The sequence below is a fragment of the Carassius auratus genome, chromosome 28 (genome assembly GCF_003368295.1).
Source record: "Carassius auratus strain Wakin chromosome 28, ASM336829v1, whole genome shotgun sequence".
Classification (NCBI taxonomy): domain Eukaryota; kingdom Metazoa; phylum Chordata; class Actinopteri; order Cypriniformes; family Cyprinidae; genus Carassius; species Carassius auratus.
Genome location: NC_039270.1, coordinates 20,571,704 through 20,595,276, shown reverse-complemented (window position 1 = coordinate 20,595,276; position 23,573 = coordinate 20,571,704). Strand labels below are relative to the sequence as shown.

The window sequence follows — 23,573 nt, the reverse complement described above, 5'->3', positions numbered from 1 at the left end:
TATATATATATATATATATATATATATATATATATATATATATATATATATATATATATATATATAACTGAAACTATAGTAATCATGCTCAATTTTGAAAGAGTAATTGATTGTAGCTGGAATAAAAACAATCGTAAGCAGTTAAATTAGTGTGCTACTAAAGTAGTGATGAAGAACATTAGTGGCGTGTGAGTCAGAACTGATACCTGTGCACACAAGTTTACGAGTTCTGTCAGCAGAAACCAGTCAAATGTATTTGCACAGTGCTTCTTACAATACACGCTGTTTAGAAGCAGCTTCAAATAAAATCATGAGTTTAATGTTTATAGCATCTTCAGATTAGATCTGGGCAATAATGTAGTTCATATAAAAGCAATCATGTAGTTGAGATTGTTTCAGTCACACTTTATTTTAAGGTCTAATATTCCACTAACTACTATTTTTGCCACAATAAACTCCTAATTTGCTGCTTATTAATAGTTAGTAAGGTAGTTGTTAAGTTTAGGTACAGGATTAGAAATGTAGAATATGGTAATGCAAAGTGTGCTTTATAGGAAGTAATAAAAGCAAATATGATAATAATAGGTATGCTAATAAGCAACTAATTAATAGTGACAATTGGTCCATATAATAAAGTGTTACGCTTATTTTCTATAGTATACATCATTTAACTTGAGTATACTGTATCCATACAAATAAAGTAGGATATACTTATAGCTGGGTAATAATATAGCTTACATTTTGCAATGATATAAACAATCAAGCAGTTGAGAAACACTCCTGTACTCTCACATCCTCTCCTCTCTAAACTCTTACATCAGTCTCTGTTTTAATAAAGCTGCTGCTGTATGAGTCAGAGAGGTAACACATGTCAGGACTCATTCTCTCATTGGACATGTTTTAACGTGCTGCTGCCGCCTCACACACATCTTACAGCAAAAGTGTGTGTGCATTTGAGATTTGGTCTTGAGAATAGACACATCAACCCCCAACCTCAAATGAACACATGAGCACACATGAAAGAATCAATAAGAGGCCAGGACTCGCAATGTAGGGCTGCACCTGTGCAATGGAAAGTATCATTTCAACATGTGCTTCATCGTCTGCTGTAGTCTGATTGCTGGATTTTACATATTCTGAAGAAAATGCAGTGTTTGTCCCTGAAAAAGTCACCACCATGGTTCAAGTGTGATTGGAATAGTTGCCAGCGTGTACCAAGGCAGTTGCTAGGATGTTCTGAGTGATTTGGTGCATTGCTCTGGGATTGCTATAGAGTCCTTGGTGGTTGACAATGCATTAATATGTAGGTGCTAGTGTGTTCTGGCCAGTTGCCCCAATCCCTGTAAAATGTATAGTAAATCAATAAAATTGTATAGTTAACTTTGAAAATTGGGTAGTGGGTATGTAGTTCCCAGCATGCTTTGCAAAGGATTGGATAAGGAGAGTAAATGTTGAAATTAAGTGTTTTTATTGAAGGGAAATACCTGCTGGTGTTTAATACTGTTATGTTTGACAATTGAAAGAGTTTCTGTGGTTACCATTGTGCTGAAAAGTAAACCACATAAAAGAAAACACTACAATGACTGTGCTAATGTCAGTGACATGAAACATCTTATGTGTTTATTAAATACACATGCTAAATTTGTTGGACAAATTTGTTGAACAAAAGTGTAATAACATTTCGTTTGCAGAAACTAAATAAGGTGTTTTTCACAGTAGCGGTTAAAATATTTATTTTAGCCTAAATCTCAACTTATAACATTAATGTAATTAAATTAAATATAAAACAAGCTTTTGTCAATGCCAGGACATTAAAGTTTTTATAGAAAATATTTTATAGTTTGTTATAGAAAAATAAGTTATGCTCAGAGTCCAGAGCCTGGATAATAACATTATAACAGGCATCTTACTATTAGAGACCTGCACAATCGCGGGACCCATCGCAGCGGAGTGTGGCACAGGAAAATACTTGATGTGCAGGTAGAGACTCATGTTTGCAGGATGCGGGAGAATAATTAGGGTGTGCTTACACTAGGAAATCTTAACCCCCAAAGCCTGGTTCATTTGACTAGTATGACTGCTCCGTTTACCAGTCCCTGGCTCGGTTGTAAAAGGTGGCCAAGAGCACGGGTGTGAGCGCTAACCCCACCAGAGCGCAGATCTTCTGATACGTGCTGAATGACTGCATTCATTTTTCTGAGCATCAAAAGCGATAGATCTGAAAAGCAATATATTGTGAGAGGGACATGTGTTACTGCGTCTCATACAACTCAAAATAATAAACCACAAAGTTAACAAAATGATCCACTCCAATGTGTTGAGCGAGAGCACTTCTCTGCTGTCTTTATGTGCTTTTGGAAACTTTATATTTCCAAATTATAAAGTCATGATTATGAGCTTGTTGCATTCTTTTCTGTTAAAATAACAATGGACAGTGGTTTGTGAATGTTGATGCTCAGCCTAAATAATTTGATTGGGAGAATGCCTTATATATTATACAACGGGGGCCGTTGAATGCTTTAATCTGACTGGCTGATGAACGTCTGAGGTGTGCAATTATTTTCTGGGAAACCCATGGCGAACGTAGTTCCAGGCAGCTCTCCTGACCGCATTACAGTTCCATATCACTTTGCATATAGTAAAGCTGTAATAATGGAAATTACAGGACTAACAAAAACAACCACACCTATTTTGTACATACTAAATCATTTTTTATTTTTTATTTAAATGTATGCATTTAGCAGATGCTTTTATCCAAAGTGACTAACAGTACATTCAGGCTAACAGTTTTTACCTAACATGTGTTCCCTGGGAATCAAACCCACAACCCTGTGCTGCTAACACAATGCTCTACCACTTGAGCCACAGGAACATACTAGTTATTGTGACTCAAAACACCATAACACAGGGAATCTCAACTCTAGCCCTTGAGATCCACTTTCAAGCAGAGTTTAGCTCCAATCCTAATCAAACACACCTGAACAATGCAATCAAGGTCTCCAGAATTACTAGAAAGTTACAGGCAGGTAAGTTCGAGGATAGTGCTAGGACAATGGACCTTGAGGGCCAGAGTTGAGAAACCCTTCTCTAACATGCACAAGATGTATGACATGCCCTCATCCTCAAACCAATGAATATTTATTTATCAATTATCACGATGTTTTCGAAACCGTCAGAATGTGATATTAACATTTTCTTATTCAGCCCATGTTAATTATATTTGTTTTACTGCTGGGCATTTGTGGTTCATTGTAATGCATTTCAATATTTGATTCTCAGAACATTTTTGTTACTTTTTTATGATTACAATTTTGGTACTGTTGAGTAACCACTAGTTAAATTAAATGTAAATGTTAAAATTAAGATCCTGAAAAAATAAATAAATAAATAAAATACCAAAGGACTGAACACATAAGAACACAGCAAATTTTTGAATAAACAGCCTAATTCTGAAAATAGTGAATTAAAATAATGAATTAAAAATCCCACTTCCATTCTGGAATGAGTAGGCTAATAAACATAAAGGTGGCAGTGACGACAAAGCATGAACAGTGTTCCTGAGCATTATAAATAGAAAGGCCGGCATCACAATGACACATGCCACATGCGGCCCGGATGCATGTGGCACTGCGAGATTTGTCGCATGCTGCGTGAGTGATGTCAGAGCAAGAGTGCAGCATGGCAGGGCTCCTGTGGTGATGGAGGCACTGATCAAAGTGCTGCGGTTTGACACTGGAGGTAGGGAGCTATTGTTGATGTCACAGCCAGGCATGGCGACAAAAGTCGAAAGCAAAGCCAGGCTTAAACGGCAGCTGTGCATGATGGGACTGCTGGGTTTAGGCAGGGGGGTGAAACAGGACCAGCACACGCGCCCTTCCCTGTCATCTGTGTGCAGGAACACATTTGCACCAAGGTGAGTCACAATGTAGCTGAACGGCTTTGATCACAGACACATATCTGGAAGGACATCCGTAGACATACCCACAAACTAGTTGTTGGAGCACATGCTACTGTCAATCAGACAGAGGAAGAAAAGCTGTAAACAGCAGGACATGAAAAATATGCACGTCCTTCTGCAAGTCAGCAGCTAAGCAACCTTTTAAGGCATCATTGATGCGCCTTTACAAACAATAGATAACACAATTGCCTGCATTTTGCCACATTCTAAGGTCAAGCCAGATGTATGCTTCATCAATAAAGCAACTGTAGAATGCATTGTGACAATAACATCGTCTGGAGTTCATTAAAAAAAAAAAACACACACATCTCAGAGAGGGGAACACTGCGAACTAAAGGCTCTACAAGACAACTTCCGTAGCATTCGCACAGAGCCTTTTGAAAAGTCAAACATCCACTCTCACACTTTGAGCAGAGGCCTTCCTTCTGGAAGTTTGTTTCCCATGCATTTTCTCCATAGGCAGTAAAACAAATCTTCAATTAAGAATTATGTAAATCATATTTGTGTATAAACATCACTAAACTTCTTTCTCTTTGTATTGTACATAATTGATCTGTTCCTGCACAAAATCGCATATTATTAGAAAGCCTCAAACTGCCTTTAAAGCTTACCCCAACTCGTCCACAACTCATTACGTTGACAGCAACATCTCTGATTGGTGGGTCTCTCTTTTGGATTGTTTGTAGCCAAGTAATTAATAGAAGATTTAGCAACTAAATTATTTTTTTTTTCTTCATTTTTTTAAGTTGAACTCGTACTCACTTGTGGCTTCAACAGAAGCACATACCTTCAACAAGAAGTCTTGAATGCTTCACATGTTTTAAGAAGTTTGCTATGAGCTGGACAAATAAGGAGAAAAGAATGAAAAAGTTACATAGCAGTTACACATAGTCTATCTGACAGCACTATTTTGGGCCTCATACAGACATATGGAGCACAGTCGATTAAAGAGAGAAGAAAGGTTTTCACAGGCAAGCTTTTGGGGCGGAGAAAGTGGGACTTTAGGAGACTTGACAAACAAACAAGAGTTTAATCTTAAGCAGTATGAGCAACAGAGACATCTGATAGCAGACAGCGCAATCAGAACAACTGTTTTGGGATTATTGCATTCAAACGCGCCACACTTTGATGTTTCTTTTTGCTCTTTTTTGTCTCAAGCCCTTCAGCTTTCATAATCCGCCTTTGAAGTGAGCGACTTGGCAACAATGTCAGTGTGTGACATGCTTATTCTTACTGTCCAAACACACACAGCCTGTGCAAACCATTCTTTGCTCTCTCTCTCTCGGTTTGATCAGTAATGCTATACATGTGTCTGGACTTACATCAACTACTCAGTCATTATTTAGACTCTCATTAACAGCAGTTAACACTCTGGACTCGGAACGCTGAGCAACTGAAGTTTTCACGTGGAAAAACACACATAGTAATTGGACAAAATCCCTAACTGTAAAAGCCAGTAAGCTTATATGAGAAGCTACATCAACAAACACAAAATATGTTTCACCGGATGATGGATTCATGATTTTAAAGGAGACCAAACAGTTAGGCTAATTAGGCTGTCGCATGGCATGTAGTACAAATCTAAGTTCTCTTTCATGTCTTATTGTGCTTGAACTGTCAAATACACACACGTTTATGTTATAAACGCACATACGTCTTCTCTAAGACTAGGAATCTAAACAGTGTTCTGTGCTTGTCAGTGCAGCCAAAGACAGAACAGTTAGCATGCTTTGCTCTAACTTCCACCATGGCATTAGAACTGGTTCACTGTTTCGCTTGTGAAAACTAAGACGACGCCGTGGGTGGAAACTTGCAGATTAAGGGGCAGTAATATTATAATAAGCTCCCCTTTCGACCTCATGGGGGGATTGCAATCTGAGAGGCTTGTGATTTCAGTTTACAGAAAAAGATTTACCAAAAAAAAAAAAAAAATGTTTTACTGGGTTGTTCTTTTTCACATTTTCTGTGTTGGTAGATGCACTGGGGACCCGATTACAGCACTTAAATACAGAAAAAGTCAGATTTTCATATGCCACCTTTAAATTACAAGGTACACACACAAATATATATTAAAAATGAAATATCTCCATGGATTGTTGTTCAAAATAACATCTATAACATGTAACATTGTAATGTCATGCCAACTTAAAATCCCTTTAAAACAGCTGTTAAGAGACATTTCCAATGACACAGCAGAGAAAACCATGTTTCAAGTCAGTATTTATTTCAGGAAAGTACTGAGAATGTTTTTAAGTAATTCTGACATTGTATATGCGTGTCACGCTGTATTCATAATGATCTTCAGACTGTGGGAAACACATGATACATGCAGGTCTGGAAAGATTGTTTCGTTTATGAGCTTATATGAAGCTTTTAGCAGCTGGTATCATTTCCACACTTGCACAGAATATCTGTATCTATCCTGTCAGACCTGCAGATTTTACTCATTTATATTGATAAAACACTGATCAAACTGGTGCTTTTGATCATAAACAGCGAGCATGGTTTTGATATTAAGAAAGAAACTAAATCCAGTTAAACAGAAGGAGAGAGATCAGGAAATCTAATCAGTGCTACTCACAGTGCAGCTTACTAGAACCAGTCTTTTTCATGAAAAGGCATCTTGGGAACACACCTGGGGAGCTATCTTCAGTCATGCAACTACAGCGCCTTTCTAATTGAATGGGGAAATACTGAAACCTCAAAAACTACTTGCAAACCTCACATTTTGATAACATATATCAAATCAGCAATAAAATCTGACATAAATAGTGCCATAAACTTTCACGCTGTAAATCAAGTGTATGCAGACTCCTCAGATTGGCTCTTTTAGTGCTGCATAGATAACTTTTCAGACTTTAGCCATTAATATGTTTAGAAGCAACTGAAAAAAGCACAAAAGTCAGGGCATGTCAAAACTTCTCCAGGCCCCCAAAACCCCCTAGACCTCAGAGGGTTAATGGTCAAAACCCAGAAACGAGTTCGCATTTTAGTGTTTCTCAGTTCCACTGTTCTGAGGTCACCATTATTACATCCGTATAACCATCATGATTTTTTAAAGCTTTTACTGAAAAAGGTAGGTTTGCTAAAAAATGGCTAAAGGTTGTTGGTAGGAATGCACAATTAATCAAATTTCTATTCGCGATTACACTTATGGTGCCACAACTGCGTGATCATTCAAAGTGGCAATTAATCCTTCAAAGTACACTTATGTTATTTGGTGTGCGTAAGATACGTTTTACTTTCTACATGTTATCTAAAGGGTTCTTTCCATTATGTTAATTTTAGTTCTAGTATAACATTATAATAACTTTCATATTTGTACTTTTTATAATTTAAAGAATAAACCAATCTGATGTTGACATTTCAGGCTTAATACTATAGAAAAGCAGTAAAAGTTTTTCAGTTCGAGTGTTTTCAGCTTGTTTATTTTCATATAAATATATGGCAAGCAGTTGCATCAAACAATTCATCAAACATCATTCAAGGTAAATTGTGATAGTCTTAATAATCGCAATTACAATTTCGAGGGAATAATCGACAATTACGATTTTTGCCATAATCAAACAGCCCTAGTTGTGACATTAAATGTCATCAAGCTCAACAGGTAATCTCATATAGTCAATAATGTTTATATAAATAAAACTTTTATAAATCTATGAACAATAATATGTCACAAATTTGTAATGGCTGCAGCAGTCTATTTGGAAGGATAGAATGTCTTTACTAGAGCCGCTACATATCGTGCATCTGGATTTCCCTAATTCATTGTAATATCAATGATGTGTCTCTGCTAAAACTCATCTGCCTCTTTGGGGACTCGTGAGAATGCTGTTAAGATTATTGGAAAACAGTGGTCAGATCCAAAGGAGTGATTCCTAATTCCGACCCTGAATACAGAGAGCATTAGAGCCTTAGTGACAAAACCCAGCAGTTCAAAGCAGGGGTCACCACTTCAAAACGCTCGTAAAAACACCACACTCCAATCGGCCATGATCCCAAACCCTCTTTGAAAGCTCCACAAAGGACAGCAGAGTCATGTCTACTCCATAAAAGCCTGGGCCAGACTCCCGCACTCTGTACCGTCTCCTCTGTCATGCAAAAAGGCATGTTGGAAGTCTTTTGTGTTGAGTTGTTTCAGTTGTTACACACATAAAAGAGCTGAAAACACTCAGTCAGCCATGATGAATTGGTCAAGACAACGGAACAACAAATCATCTGAATGAATCTTAAGAAGCCTCTTTGTTAAGGGTGATATATATTAAGCTAATTTTTACTGCCAAGTCATAAAAAACTATGTTGCTGGGCCATATTCTACACTTCTGTTGCTGAAATCCTCTTATAAATTTGGTCACCAAAAGTGTGCAGGTTTTTCATGTGCATTTTCTACCCTTTTAAAATGAATTAAACAGCCTGTTTTGCTACTGTACCTTTAGTAATTCCATATGTAAATGATCTCAGGTGTGACTGACTAACCTCTTTGCATAAGAAATAAGTTTCAATGCTGTCATCTATTAACGATCTGCTTGCTGATACGATTAAATGATATGTATGTGCGTTTCTTGACCTTGCTGGTTTGGTCAGCATCTCTGTTGATCTGTCTCCTCTCTTCATCCCAACGGCCCTGTGCTTCCTGTAGCTGTCTTTCTAGACTCTCCTGCGCCTGCCGGCTGTCTTCCTTGATGCTGCTCAGAGACGTCTGCAGCTCAGCTATCACCTGTGTGGACACATCCGAACAGAAAATATGTCAGGGCAACTCCAGCAACAGGCTCCTGAGCTCAGTGATGAGTAAAGCTCCTTGGGGTTTGCTTTAATTACTCAGATAATTGATTCGGCTGAATTTCTGCTTGACCAGCTGGAGTCAAAGTGTCCAGAAATGTCTTTGAGGTTTTCAGAAGATCTTTTGACTGAAAGCTAAGATCTTACTTCAGCTGCTGGTGTAACATAATCAATCACCTCTAATATATGCACTGAATGCAGATAAACCAATAAGCACATGAAATGGGTGACAGGTTTAGTATTGGAGAAAGCACCATTTAACAACAGTCAAAAAAATAATGCAATTTAAAATCATCCTTATAAGAATCCTTTGTCTCTTTGGAATGGTACAAGCTCTTTGTGCATAGATCAGATGCGTAATGCTGCAAAGACTAAGGTCACAAAGAGATATTCTTTGTAAAAGTTAAGACTCCACGTCTACGTCACAATGTCGTAAGATTTGCACAACACTGCCCAAATGTTTACCCAAAGAAAGGTGGCGTAACTTTTATTCTTGCTGCAGTTTTGTTGCCACTGCATCTTGCAGTCATTACTACTCCAGTCTTTAATGTCACATGATCCTTCAGAAGTTATTCTAATATATATATATATTTCCATTTTAAATAAACACTGTACTTTTTTTTACTTTTTATTCATCAAAGTATACTGTATGTATATGTGTGTGTATATATATATATATATATATATATATATATATATATATATATACATACAGTATACTTTGATGAATAAAAAGTAAAAAAGTACAGTGTTTATTTAAAATGGAAATATTTTGTAACTAACAACTATCGTTCAAAGGTTTGGGGTCAGTAATTTTTTTTTTTTAAGAAAATTATTATCTTATTCAGCAAGAATGTGTTAAATTAATATAAATAAATATATCTCTATATAAATAATTATATATTCAATTTGGAATAAATGCTTTAAATGTAATAACACTTTACTTTTTTTATTAATAATAGTAAAAAAATAATAATAACAATAAAAAATAAAATAAATTCAGAAAAAGTATCACAGGTTCCAAAAAATATTAAGCAGCACAACAGTTTCATCACAGGAATAAAATAGAAAAAATATTTCACAATATTATGTTGTTTCTGTATTTTTGATCAAATAAATGCAACCTTGATGAGCAGAAGATTCTTCTTTAACAAAAACAAATGTATATATATATATATATATATATATATATATATATATATATATATATATATATATATATATATATATATATAATGTTACTGATCCAAAATCTTTGAATGGCAGTGTACTAAACATTGCTACTGTTTTAATTGTATATTAAAAACTGAGCAAATGACACTACTACAAACATAACATGATTACACTTATTATGCATAATAAGCCCTGTTGTGTGATGTCAACACCTTAAACTGCATTTTTAGAGAAAAAAAGAAGTCTGAAATAAAACTATTTTTGCCAATTACTTTACTGAGTTCTGCCATCTTATGCAATATTTATGATTCAATGTCAAGAGCATGAAAGAGTCAACAATAAAATTCAATGTAATGCATTATTGGCTTTTAATAATGAACAGATTTTAATAGTTATCGTTTTGTTGTCCATGCAAACACTTAATGACTGTTAAAATCTGTCAAGCGCAGATGAAGGTCTAGCCTCTAGCCTTTCCAGAGTCCTGTCAGAATCAGTGTTGTTAGGGCCCAAATGAGAGCCGTACAATAAAATCCCAAATGACCACCACTGCATCACTATAGTTTGCTCTTCTCATTTCACACACATAACCCAAACTGAAAAAAGAGCAAGAGGAGCATAGAGAGAAAGACGGACTGTTTAATGAAGCTCTAGCGAGATGAAAATAAGAAAAACTGGCCCTTTGAAATCTTGCAGTCCAAATTCAGATTCTATTTCAACTATTTTCAATAATTGCGCAGGGCAGCGGTGGATCTCAGGCTCAGACAGATAATTGTTTATTGTGCATAAATGTTCGGAGGAATGGTTTTACTGGAATCCGTTCATTGTGTGGGAGTTGGGAGTGAACTCTTGGAGCGGACACAGAGGGAGAGATTAGGCTTATTTTGTCAGTGGGCGAACCACATGAAAGCACCAAACGCCCCATTATTATGGTAACATAAGTTCTCATGGCAATAATTATTTGGCTATACAGATTCTTGCATCAAGTCTTATGCCTGAAGGGACACACTCATCCCTCGATTGTTATTCCTTGCTCTTGATATTTGTGAATTTTGAATTAATGGCTTCAGCGCATCTTCTTTCATTTTAAAGCTTCTCTTTAGTTTGAGGGAAACGTTACACTGTAGCTACAAGGTCTTAAGCTGTCATCCTAATGTCTTTTTGATGGATGACTGATGTACCAATATGGACCAAAAATATATTTAATGACAAAGAACAAGATTTTTAGATTCACTGTAGAAAATGTTAGCGTAATTTGTAAAACTTGGTGTTCCAAGTGGTAGCTTGCATTTTACAAAGTATGGCATTCTGGTCAGATTCTTCAATGTAAGTCTAGGGAGTTTTTGGTCACACTTTAGGTGCAATTCTCGAGATTAACAAACTATTAACTACAACCTTTGCCACAATTATCTCCTCATTTGCTGCTTATTAATACTAAGGAAGCTCTTAAGATTAGGTACTGGTTAGGATTAGGGATGTAGAATATGGTCATGCAGAATAGTTGCTTTATAAGTACTAATAAACATCCAATATGTTAATAATAGGCATACTATTTGAGAAGAGAATTGATCCCTATACTGAAGTGTTACCAATACTACACCTCTAGTTTAGTAGGTATCATCAAGTTATTTAAATACATATCAAAACATTTGTAAATAAATTAATTTAATCAGACATACTGGAGTTGATCTGAAGCACATTGAAAAAAAAAATATATATTTAAAAAAAGAACAGCCGCATCGTGACACGAGTTTAGGGGTATGATCTATAACTTGATCAGATTACTTTAGTAGTGTGTACTAAAGTATAGTGCATTACTAAATTGACATCACAATATCCAAGTCAAAACAGTAAAAGTAACCGTAACTATTGTATTTTGGTGGTTACTATTGTTAATGTTTGAAAAATAATCAACAATTTATTTTAACATATATGAAATGTGAAGTCTTCATATGAACGTTAATAAATATGAATAATGGAGCAGTCTCTAGGATACATATCTATATGATGGAGGTGATGAAAGGAGTGCTGTAGAAAGCACAGCTCTGTTTGGACAACACCTTACTCATCATTAGCTGGAGAGCTTCAAACACTAGCAAGATTAAAGGTCAATCAAAGAGGAGCTGGATTTCCAAAATGCTAATTAAAAACACTCTAGTACAGTGCACCCTCAGAGCAAGAGCTGAGATCCCTCTAGACAATGTATGGCATGGTATGGATTTAATTGGTGCACTTCATATGCAATTCCACCGCTTTGGGCACATCTGAGAGATGTCTGGTGATGGCATAGGTTAGTATGTGCTTCAGAAGTTCAAAGGATACTTGTCTGTATAACCTTGCAATGCCTCATGGGACGCCACAGCAGCAGCAGAAGGGTATTCTTTCATGGTTACTCTTCCAAGACCAAACAGACATATTAAAAGTGAAACTGTCAAAAATGTTCATATTGTTTTACATACAAAATTATATGAACTAAAAATTCGAAACCATTACAACCAAGTTTCAAAAAATGCTATTAAACCTGAAAATGCCACTGAAACTGAAATAGCTGATAGAAATGCTAACACTGTTAACCCTTTTTGGAAAAGAAATGCTGTATTTTGACATCAAGATTTCAAAAGCTTGTGGCTTGACTACTGTACTACTGTAAATTAGAAAAAAGTTGGGCATGACCGAAAGTTTATGTGGGGTGTAAATATATACTCATCTAATTTGCATATTATTATGTCATCATTGGGTGGCCATCTCAAGTTTCATCATATTCAGGATATAGTAGATATTGAATTGATGTTTGAATTCATTTGCATGTTTTTTTTCTTCAATTTATTTATTTTTCAATTATTTTAAAATGACACTAGTTACTATAAACTATTATAAACTAAAAACTAAACTAAAACTAACAAAGACAGCGTGACAGCTAATATAAAAACTGAAAGTACAAATTGAAAATACAATAACTAAATAAATAATGCTACTTTTACATTTCTGGATTGTTCCTAACAAGAGGAGTAGGCCTGGGTTATTTGATGTGGAGGAGGCGCATTTAATGTGTATTAAACAAAGATGTGTTCCCACCAAATGCGATTGGGAAACAAGAGAGAGGAAAAACTATGTTTATACAGTGAATGCCAATTTTGTGCCTCGAAAAAGGAATTAATCATCACTGGCCCTCTCAGAGGTTATTTAGAAATGGGAAAACGCCTGTGAACTCTTTTTCTCTCACACTCAAAGTGTGTTCTTTTGATGTCAAGCATTGTGTAATTTAATAGGCCTGTGTTTTCACACAACATCTACTTGTCAACCTGACGTTCAGCGCTCTGTGTTGTGGAGAGAACAGAAAATAAGGCCATGAAAAAAGAGTGAGCGTTTGAGCTGGGACTAACGTAATGCAAGGCAATTATGAGAGGCCCACAACATCAGACCACAACATCTACAGGAGTTCAGCTCTGTGCTAATCTTACACACAGAGAAGAATGAAGGTCATTCTTCTGAACCTGAGCGAGTGTAATGGCGTTGAGTCTGAGAAGATTCAATCTAATGTATGATATAATTAACACACAGTAGAGGCCGGCCTCATTATGGGATATAGAGGAGAGATAAGTGCTCAGACACCCTCAGAACACCCTAGTGGTGACCTGAGTGTGAAATCACAGCCGGGAACCAGAGAGTGGGCAACAAGTGTTGAGTATGAGTATTATCATGCAAAATGAAATGCACGTGTCTGCAACACCTCAGAGGGCAAGTTGTGCTATTGAGGCAGAGGGGAAACGTGTTGAGGACGCCTCTCTGACACTTTGGTTTGCCTCTCATGACTTAAAGTAGTTTACTACATAAAAGGCAAGCAGGCTTAATGAAGTAAACTCACTGTGTGTATCCTTCCACTGGTAGAGGGAATTTTCCTTTTTCGGCAGGTTATATCGCTACACCTGCAGGTGGCAACAAGTTACTGTCTTTGTAAATAAGTAATAGAATCTGTCACTTATAGCTGCACAATTAACCAAAATTTAATCAAAATCACAATCAAATTGTTTGGTTTCATGTTTAGTTGTTATGTGCCGCTTGTCAGTGAAGTACGGCTCTATGATCAATAGTAAATGCTTGAGTAGTAAAGGACAGAGTCAGTTATAATGCGCATAAAAAAAAAACATGCATCAAACATCTTTCCAAACATATAATGAACCTTTAATGACAACATTTAATAACGCTTTTACTCCAAACCTACTCATTAACATCAGTTGAGTGTTTGAAATAAAATACTTTTGTCGTTTCGTAATATCATTTCCTAGTATTCTAGGCAGTGATAAAGGCTATGATGATTAGCACTGCATAATAAATATACTTAATTCTAAAGTAAATACATGACAAGGCCTGAAGAAGTGAAAAACATTTATTCTCATAGTCACATGTTAAGGCACATTGAATTAATGTTTGTTTGTGTTTAACGCTATTTTCATGCATTGAACCAAGTTCAGTCTTTCTAGGAATGATATGCATTATCTGTCTTATGCGGGACATATTTGGACTTTCAGCAAAAGAGTACCCTCTGGCCTTCGGAGGGAGCAGTATTTACTACTGATCACAGAACAGTGCCTTCACTGACAAGCTGCGCATGAAAAAAAATTGCAGCCTTTGAAAATCGCGATTCGATTAATCGGGTTGCTCTACTTTTACTCAATTCGCACATTTTAAATAGAAAAACAAAAGCATAAACAATTATTACCACCTGATTTGTGATGACCTTCTGATCTGAATTATGTGATTTGCATGGTGTCAGTTGATCTGTCTGTTAAATATCCTGTTCGATAAATGATGGAATAACATAACGTGTGAAATGACGGTTAAAATATTTAAAGTTAAAGTGTTTTATCATAGAAATTAGAGCAGTAGCAGAGGACATACAAATGGCAACATCCTCTCAAATTAAAGTAAAAGGAAAATGATAGAATACACTTATTTTCACTCTATTTCACAAGTAATTAAAACATGACAGAACAGGAAAATGCACTGCATGGCAGAAATGACAGTAAGTACACTGAAGCTATTTACAGAAAGTTATGCAATGTTCCTGGAGGTCAAACAGTTGAGCATGGCACTAACAAAACCAAGGTCATGGGTTTGATTCCCAGGGAGTGCATGAACTGGGGAAATGTATACACAATGAATGAAATAGCTTTGGATAAAAGTAACCGCCAAAAATATATTTGCTGTGGTTCCCAAACCTGGTCCTGGAGTACCCCCAACAGTACATATTTCAGATGTCTCTCCCAACTGGTCATGAAGTCTCTACTAGCGAGCTGGTAAGTTGAATCAGGTGTGTTTTATTAGAGAGTTGGGGGTACAACAGGACCTTAATTGGGAACCATGAAAATGTAATGTATAATTAATTTAACAAATCAATATTATTTATTTGGAACAACAAATGATCTGGTTTAAATGACTTGCAACTTAATGTCAGCAACACGATGCATTGTGGGATTTTAGGGTACAGGTGCTACAGTAGAGACTGAGTAGTAGTTAATATAGACATTTTATATTATACTGTGTTTACATGATCTAACTTCAGAACACATCATATGAATTATCAGCAATCATAGCTGATTTTTCAGCTTTCTAGCACTGAAGAAACACAATGGTGAAAGTGAGGTAAACAACCTAACCAAAACAGTTTCCTTGTTCAGTATCTCTTAGTAAGGAATCTTGTACTTGATTATTTGTGAAGCGCTCTTCACAATACACATTGTTTCAAAGAAATAGTTTTAAGCTTTACAGAGTTACTGTTATGTCTATTATGGCTTAATGCTTTAATATTGATGACATATATCAATAATGTTAATGAGCCATCAATTAAGATCTAGCTATTTTCTATTTATTATTTTAGCAGTTATATCAGCGCCACTTTAACAAACAAGAATCCTGATAAAGCCACTGGAAGGAAAGTCTGCAACCTTTAGCCAAAAATGTGTAACAGCTGATGCTAACATTGTGGCTTTGGGGGTACGCAGGTAAGGGTTGGATCAGGGTTGGAGCTGAACTTTGCAGGAACTGGGCACCCCTGCCTTACAGCAACATAACCAAACACTACACACTACAAAATTAAACAAAAATACCACAATGAACATGTTAACTCTAACGAACATAAGTGAAGGAAATCAGCAGCACTAAAAAGCAGTATTTTACACAAATAAATCTATCATATGTACACAACTATTCAAAATGTTGGGGTTGGTACATTTTCATATACTGTATATATTATGCTCTTATACTGTGTTTCATAGTTGTTTTTCTAAAAATCACACTAGAATATGGTTATAGCTCATTTTTGCCTGTTTCGAAGGACATTGATGATATTTTACTGAAACATTGGCATATTGTAGAGAGTGATCCCAACCTCGATAAATATTTTTACAAACCACGTCTTTTAATGTATAAGAAAACACCTAATCTCTAAAATATTTTGGTCAGAGCTGATTTGAAACCTGCTCCAAATTTCTTGAACAAAATATCATATAGAAATTACATATGTGATAACTGTCAACAGTACAATTTCACATATAAGACGTTGGCATTTACACTCACACGGCTAAAATTTGAGGAACTATTTTGTGTAAGAAGGCTAATGTCATTAACCTGTTGCATTGCCCCTGTGGATTATGTTAAATTGGTAAGACTAGCAGACAAAACTCGCATTTCTGAACATCGATGTGAAATTATACATCGCAATCCAAAAAGTCCAGTAGCACAGCACTTTGCAGATTTGGGACACTTAGTTTCCACTCTTTAGTACCCAGGCATTTAGGTAGTTAAATATCTGCGTCGCACAGGTGCTCTAGAAATAAAGATTACACATGAGAAAATCTATCTATCTGTCTATCTAGCTGGACTGAAAAGCAGGACATAGTGTTTTTCCTTCCTTTTCAGCTTCCCTCACTTTTTTTTTAGTTGAGCACCCAGTTGAGATTGATGTGTGTGCTTTTGCCTGCTCTTTGTCTAAAAAAAGACTATAAAAATAGTAATATTGTGAAATGTTATCACTTTAATATGTATCATTAATATACAGAAAGTAAAATAACTGCATTTTTTTAAATGTGTTTTTTTTGTGTGTGTAACAATGTATTAATATATTTTAGTATTAATATAATTCATATTAATTATATTATTAATTTTCTTTGAAAAAACACACATGACTTCTGGGAACACTACTGCACTGAATGTTGACTTAAATTAGTTTTGAAACGTTTCATTGAAATGAACAAACCGATTAGCTAAATTGAATCAGACTTAGATAGAGGGCATTCTAGGGGAGCATCTTTGATCTTTTAATTATTAGCTCAGCTCACTTGCTTATAAGGCTGTATAATGTCATACAATCACTGATGTAGTATTTTTGTGAAACTAATGTACTTTTTTTTTTTTTTCAAACAACATGCGAAAATACACTCACATCTACATACGGTAGAAACTGAAAACAAACAACATAGAGTGTGAATAAGACAAGGTGAAGACAGGTAAATAAAAACAAGACCCAACATCACACCCACGTGTTTGAGGGAATGAACATGAATTAATGCACATATAACTGCAAATGCAGTATGCACGAATTGCTCTAGAAATAAAGATTACACATGAGAAAATCTATCTATCTCTCTATCTAGCTGGACTGAAAAGCAGGACACAGTGTTTTTCCTTCCTTTTCAGCTTCCCTCAGAACATTCAAACAATCGTGTTTACCTGTGCAGACTTGGCCAGCTTCTGATTATATTCCTTCTCAAGATGCTTCAACCTGCTGTTGGTCTGTAATGAAAGAGAACACAGGAGAGGAGGGTGTTAGAAACAGAGAGTGCAGACACATGACACCGGATCGGCTGAGAGAGTCGCCTTGCCGTGACCTCTGCGACTGGCAGGCATGTTGGCATGCGTGTGGCTGGAGCTCTGGGCTCAGGGCCAGGCCTGACACCACAACAGCACATGGGCCTTTCATCAGAAGCCAACTTATCACCACTTAACAGGAAGAGAGAAAACAATATCACAGTGTTATCTGCAAAACAAGGATATGACATGAAAAGAAAAAAGCAACAAAAAACAGAGATAAATGACTATATGAGGTTTTTTAAATTTATTTTTGTTGTGAAGAGCCAGATGTGCTTTTGAGCATCAAATTAGGAGTTTTAGGCAACAGTTGTATGTACCTGTTTGTTAATAGTGAGATTTGGACCTTACAATAAATTGTGACCATACTAGTAAGAGACTGATAAAAATAAATACATAATTATTTACTGCTGTGTGTTATGTTGGCTCTCTGAGTAGCAATTCACCACTGTAATACTTCTTACCTATCATAAACTTGTAAAGATAGGACTCAAAGAGTCCGTCTTGGCCAATGATATCTAAAATAGGGTAAGGTAGGGTCATAGATGGTCACAGATAACAAAAAAAATCTTAACACATACCTAGATAGAGAGTTAACCATTAGCAGTCTCTTTCCTTTCAATGGCAGTTGCTTGGCTGTTTCACAAAGCCACATAAAAGTGTGACCTAAATTACGTTTGAGCCAATCAACTGATCAGATGCGGTTTGCAAAAAGATGCGGTTTTATGAGAATACACACGTTGTTTTTTAAGATCTAATCTTGTGAAAGTCCACGTAATGTTGACAACACAGCTTCCACACTAACACAATGAACTCAAGTTTCTGATGTCAAATCTCTAGTGTGAAAAGCCCTCAGTAAAATATGTAAGTGATCAGATGCACATGCAGGTGAAGTTGATGTTGATGCTACTGATGCATTGGTCCGGAGGCATCAACACATGAGCTACTGCTAAAATACACACAATACATACAGACCAGCAAACCCACAAGCAGATCCATCCTGGGCCCTACCTCTCTCATCCTATCAGTAACTGTATTTCCCCGAGCATTTTACACTGATGAGAGAAACAAGGCAACTCTAGCATCTACAAAAAGGATTTTTTGCTGCTTGTGTTGCTATAGAGACCATACATTTCCTTAAAGGAAGACACCACTATTTTTGAAAAAGGTTAATTTTCCAACTCAACAGTTGAGTTTTACCCTTTGTAAATCCATTCAGCCGATCTCCGGGTCTGCTGTCCGATATGGCTACAGATTATACTCTCATTCCAGCGTAATAATCAAGGGACTTCATAGCCGTACTATGGGTGCAGCAGGTGCAATGGTATTACTTGTTTACTATGCCGGAATGAGAGAATAGTTCCTAGTCATATCGGCCTAGAAAATCGCTACTTTTTGTTTTCCATAGGTCTTAGTACACGATGTAACTACAGAAGAGTCAAGTTTTAAATAGGAAAAATATCAAAACTCTTGGGCCATTTTTGAGCGATACGCTAACGGTCTAATCCGATAAAATGATCTATGCTAAGCTAAGCTAAAAGTGCTACCGCCAGACCTGGAGATTGGCTTAATGGATCCGAAAACGGTTAAAACTCAACTGTTTAGGCAACTCTAGCACTGAAAACTCAAAATTATCTTAACTTACCATCACACAGAAGGAAATGTTTATATAATTGTGGACCTAAATCCTGGATGGATGGCCAGTCCATAAAATGACTCACAAAAATATAATAGAATACAGACTTAGAATATAGTGCATGAATAAAATTTTACGCTAATTTTATTGACTTTTTTGGTGCAATGCCTGGTCACTATATGTTTTTGGTGTTTCTACGATGCACTGCGATGCAGACAAGGATGATTCTATATCGGTTCAGTAATAGACCATAATCTATTATAACATACTGACGCTTTTCTAATATGTGTTGTAGTAACATACAATGGATGAGGGAGGCAAGACGCAAGTGTGGGTAATTTAAAATCTCTGACTACATTAAAAGCTGATATCTGGATATCTTCAGCTTTTATGAAATTATTATTTTTCCTTCTATCTATTATTAAATCGAAATTATCTATTTTATTTTGTTGCACCGGTATAAACACCAGCACTGACTGAGTGGCATAGATCAGCTCCGGTGGATGCAAACAAACCAGTCCGAACCAGTTTCCTCAGGAGCCAGAGTTGATTTCGCTACATTGTTACTGCACAGATGCAACAGTGTTGCGAGATACAGTGAACAACGGTTGAATTCGCCACATATTTATAAGTTTGCTGCGAGATCTGAGAATCATTCAAATTCTGCACAGAAATCTTTGTTATAAACAGTGCCGACATACATCAGGAAACCAGAAGTGGAAACGCTAACTGTAACCATGGTTTTGTGGTAGAAATAGTCAAATGCATCATAGCATTCATTTCAGGGTTTGTACAACTTTTTGAGAGAGAAATTCAAACACTTTTCAATGACTTTCAAGCATTTCACACAACTATTTTTTAAAGCTCTATGATGATCCATTTTGAATGTTATTTTAATGGGATGAACAAAATACAGCCTACTTTGTGTAAAAAAAAAAAAAAAAACACTTATGTAAGATAAGTAAATAAAATCACAATTATAACCTGTAGACAGCAGCAAATGAGCATTTATTGGCTTATCAGTCATTCATTTCTACATTTTCTCTGTATTTTGATTATAAAATTATTTTAATTATATTATTTATTATAAAAAAAAAATATTTATTATAAAATATAAAATCATCAAGAAATCAGATTTTGTCAGAATTGTACACTTTTTTTGTGTGTATGATGTAGGAGTGGGCGATATCTCGATATTTAATATATATATATATATATATATATATATATATATATATATATATATATATATATATATATATATATATATATATATATGATTCCACCAAATCAGCTTATCTTTGTAAAATGGCACAGCTTTTTAAATTTCAGCTTCTTAATCAGTCAATCAAGCATTATATTATGATATTATGATAATTAAGCACCATTTAATGATATAACTATAGTAATTAGAACTAAAACTTGGTAACCATTTATGAATGTATATTTGTTCTTTTAACTGAACTTAGGACTAGTATGACGCTTAAGATATTGTTGGTCATTCGGGTTTCTTTAAAAAAAAATAGATAATAGTAATAGATAATAGCAATTATTATTAAAATATATTGCTACTACTAATTTTACTACTATACTAACAATAAACAATTAATGAGTCACTGGGTTTATTAATGAATTATCTAATAATTATTAGATATTGTTATCTATAAACTTTGTTATTGTCCAGCATGTCTTAAAGCAGGTGGTAATTTGCACTGCTTTTGGTAGATTACACTGGTCATTATGGAAATGATCTGCCTATGTCTGTGTTCATCAATGTGTGCATTATCAGTAAATCACACGCAGAATTTTCCCCTCCCATCAGCACTGTATGGAATTGCACTATAACGCTAATTCGCCCTGTTTAGTACATCTGGCCATTAATTTCTTAAATTAAAAGTCAAATTTCAATTAAAAGACAACAACAATAATTATAATAATAACAATAAAATCTGTGTATTAAAAAAGGTATTATTTGTCATTTCTGTCCATCTTACTTTTGAAATAATGGCTACATCACTGTGCGTGAATATTTTTTCAGTCTTCCATGAAAGACAACATGAGTAAATGAGTTTTTTTTTTTTTAAAGAACTAATCCTGTAACATGCTAACACTGATCCAAGTAGAGAGGATCCAATGAACAGAGGGTGCTTAATGGATCTGCACTAAATATGGAAAAACACAAACAGTGAAAAAGTTGGGAAAGCATGGATAAATGAAGCATTTGGACTGCTTTATGTGTGTTTCCAAGCAAATGTCTGTACCTCGCCAAAGGCATCTTAGAGCTACAGGCGCTTTGAGCTTCTATCAGGTGCTGCAATCACTTCAAAATATTGCCGGTGTGAGTCCATGGCCTTTGAAGTGTGAACGCTGTATTTGAACGTTACTGTTTTTGAAAGCACAAAGCATGTAGCGCTAAGCCAACCTTCATTAACAATCTAATTCTGGAGCTGAGCAATCACAACACTCACCCTTCTACCCATACACATTAAAACAGAAGGAAAATAAACATCAGCACACATAATTATTATTATTATTTTTTTTTACAGGAACAATTAGGTTTGATAGTGTAATAAGTACAAGGCTGGCAGGCATTTTTCCACAATTTTGCAGCATGTGTTTAGAGATTTTTGGCGAGTGTGGCATTGGATTGTGTTGCTTGGAGAGGATGACTTTTTTGTAAACATGGTTTTAAAAGCAACGGGCATTCCAAGTATCTAAACAGCCTTCGATTTATTTGTTCCTGGAGTCAGGTGAAGAGAAAGCACCGTGAATACTGAGCATACACAAACATCAGTTCACCCAAAATGAAAATTGTCATCATTTACTTATCCTCATGTTGTTTTCAAATCAGTTTGAGTCTTACTTTTTCATACAGTACAATGAAACCTGAGATAAGAGGTCAATAAACTCTATAAAAGGAAGAAAAAATCTCTCACAATATTATAAAAGCTTGGGTGGGAGTAAGAAAGAAATGCAAGTCATAATTAAGCTAGACAAGTTAAGTCATGCCAGTTGCTCACCTCAAGCAAGTCAAAGTGCTATAAGAATTACCAAGTTTGATCACATTACCAAATAGTACCTATTGAAGACAATTTTACTTATTTCTTATAGTAATTATTCAGTCTTTAAAACCATATTATACATAACTAAGAAAACACATACTCGAGCTTTAAAAAACATTTTGTCAGTTGTAGAAAACTTGAATTACAAGACAAACTACTATTACAAGAGGGGAAAATAATTTTTCACAATCATATGACTTCAGAATATAGAATACAAAATATATAAAAAGTAATATGAACAACTTTTAAATGCTGATCTTGAAAAAAGAGAAGTGTGAAGATTCTAATAATCATCCTCGTGTTACAATTACATTTTTTTTTTTTAGTAAACAACATGTTACAGTGTAATTGCACATTTATGTATTAAGTAATACTAACTAACTACATGTACTTACTGTATGGTTAGGGCTAGGATTGGGGTTTGGCTTAGGGTTACTTGCATGTAATTATGCATAATTTATTGTTATTATAATAGTAAGTGCATGCAATGTGTAACAAGGACACCTTAAAATAAAGTGCTACCAATACTTTCTAAAATTATTTATCTGAATGAAAACAAACAAAAAATGCATGCACACATCAGGCAAATAAACTTGGCAATTTATATTGGAAATCATCAAAAGGCTAAAAACTACTGAGAAGTATTTTTTATCTATATTGCTCAGCCCTATTGTGAAGAAACCAAGTCAGTGAAGGTGACACCATGCTAATGAAAAACAGATCAATCCTCACTTGTCCTTCTTCGTCCTATTTAAAAGTGCCATCACGTATTACACTGGCAGGTGTGGCTACACCCCCAGCCTGCGCGCGTGTGTGTGTGTGTGTGTGTGTGTGTGTGTGTGCTGTGTGGATAGGACTGTTTGATTTTCATCATGGCTTCCAAATCTGTTTTTGGGCAGGGATCTGTCACACCTCTGTTAGCAGGTGGATCAGTGGACTGGCGGTAGGGATCAGGGAACACAGCCATGAATGCATCTGCGTGAGGATTTAGGCTGCTGGGGAGTTTGCTGGCCTCTCATGTTTTAAGTTGGGACCTCCTGCAATTCGTCCCATGTGATGACCTTGGGTGCTGATTTGCCGCCAGGGTCAACACTACAAAGGC

At 35.6% G+C, this 23,573-nt stretch overlaps 1 protein-coding gene across 5 annotated transcripts in view; it reads right to left on the bottom strand.

The window, feature by feature from the left end:
* cep112 (centrosomal protein 112) overlaps positions 1–23,573 on the bottom strand; it is a 179,452-nt gene that overhangs the window by 40,515 nt on the left and 115,364 nt on the right. For all 5 annotated transcript variants that reach the window (XM_026208354.1, XM_026208357.1, XM_026208356.1 and 2 more), the window contains 2 exons: positions 17,636–17,698; positions 8,526–8,675 (listed from right to left, as the gene is read on the bottom strand). In XM_026208354.1, coding sequence (XP_026064139.1) covers positions 8,526–8,675; positions 17,636–17,698 — 213 coding nt within the window. The remainder of the gene's footprint in view (positions 1–8,525; positions 8,676–17,635; positions 17,699–23,573) is intronic.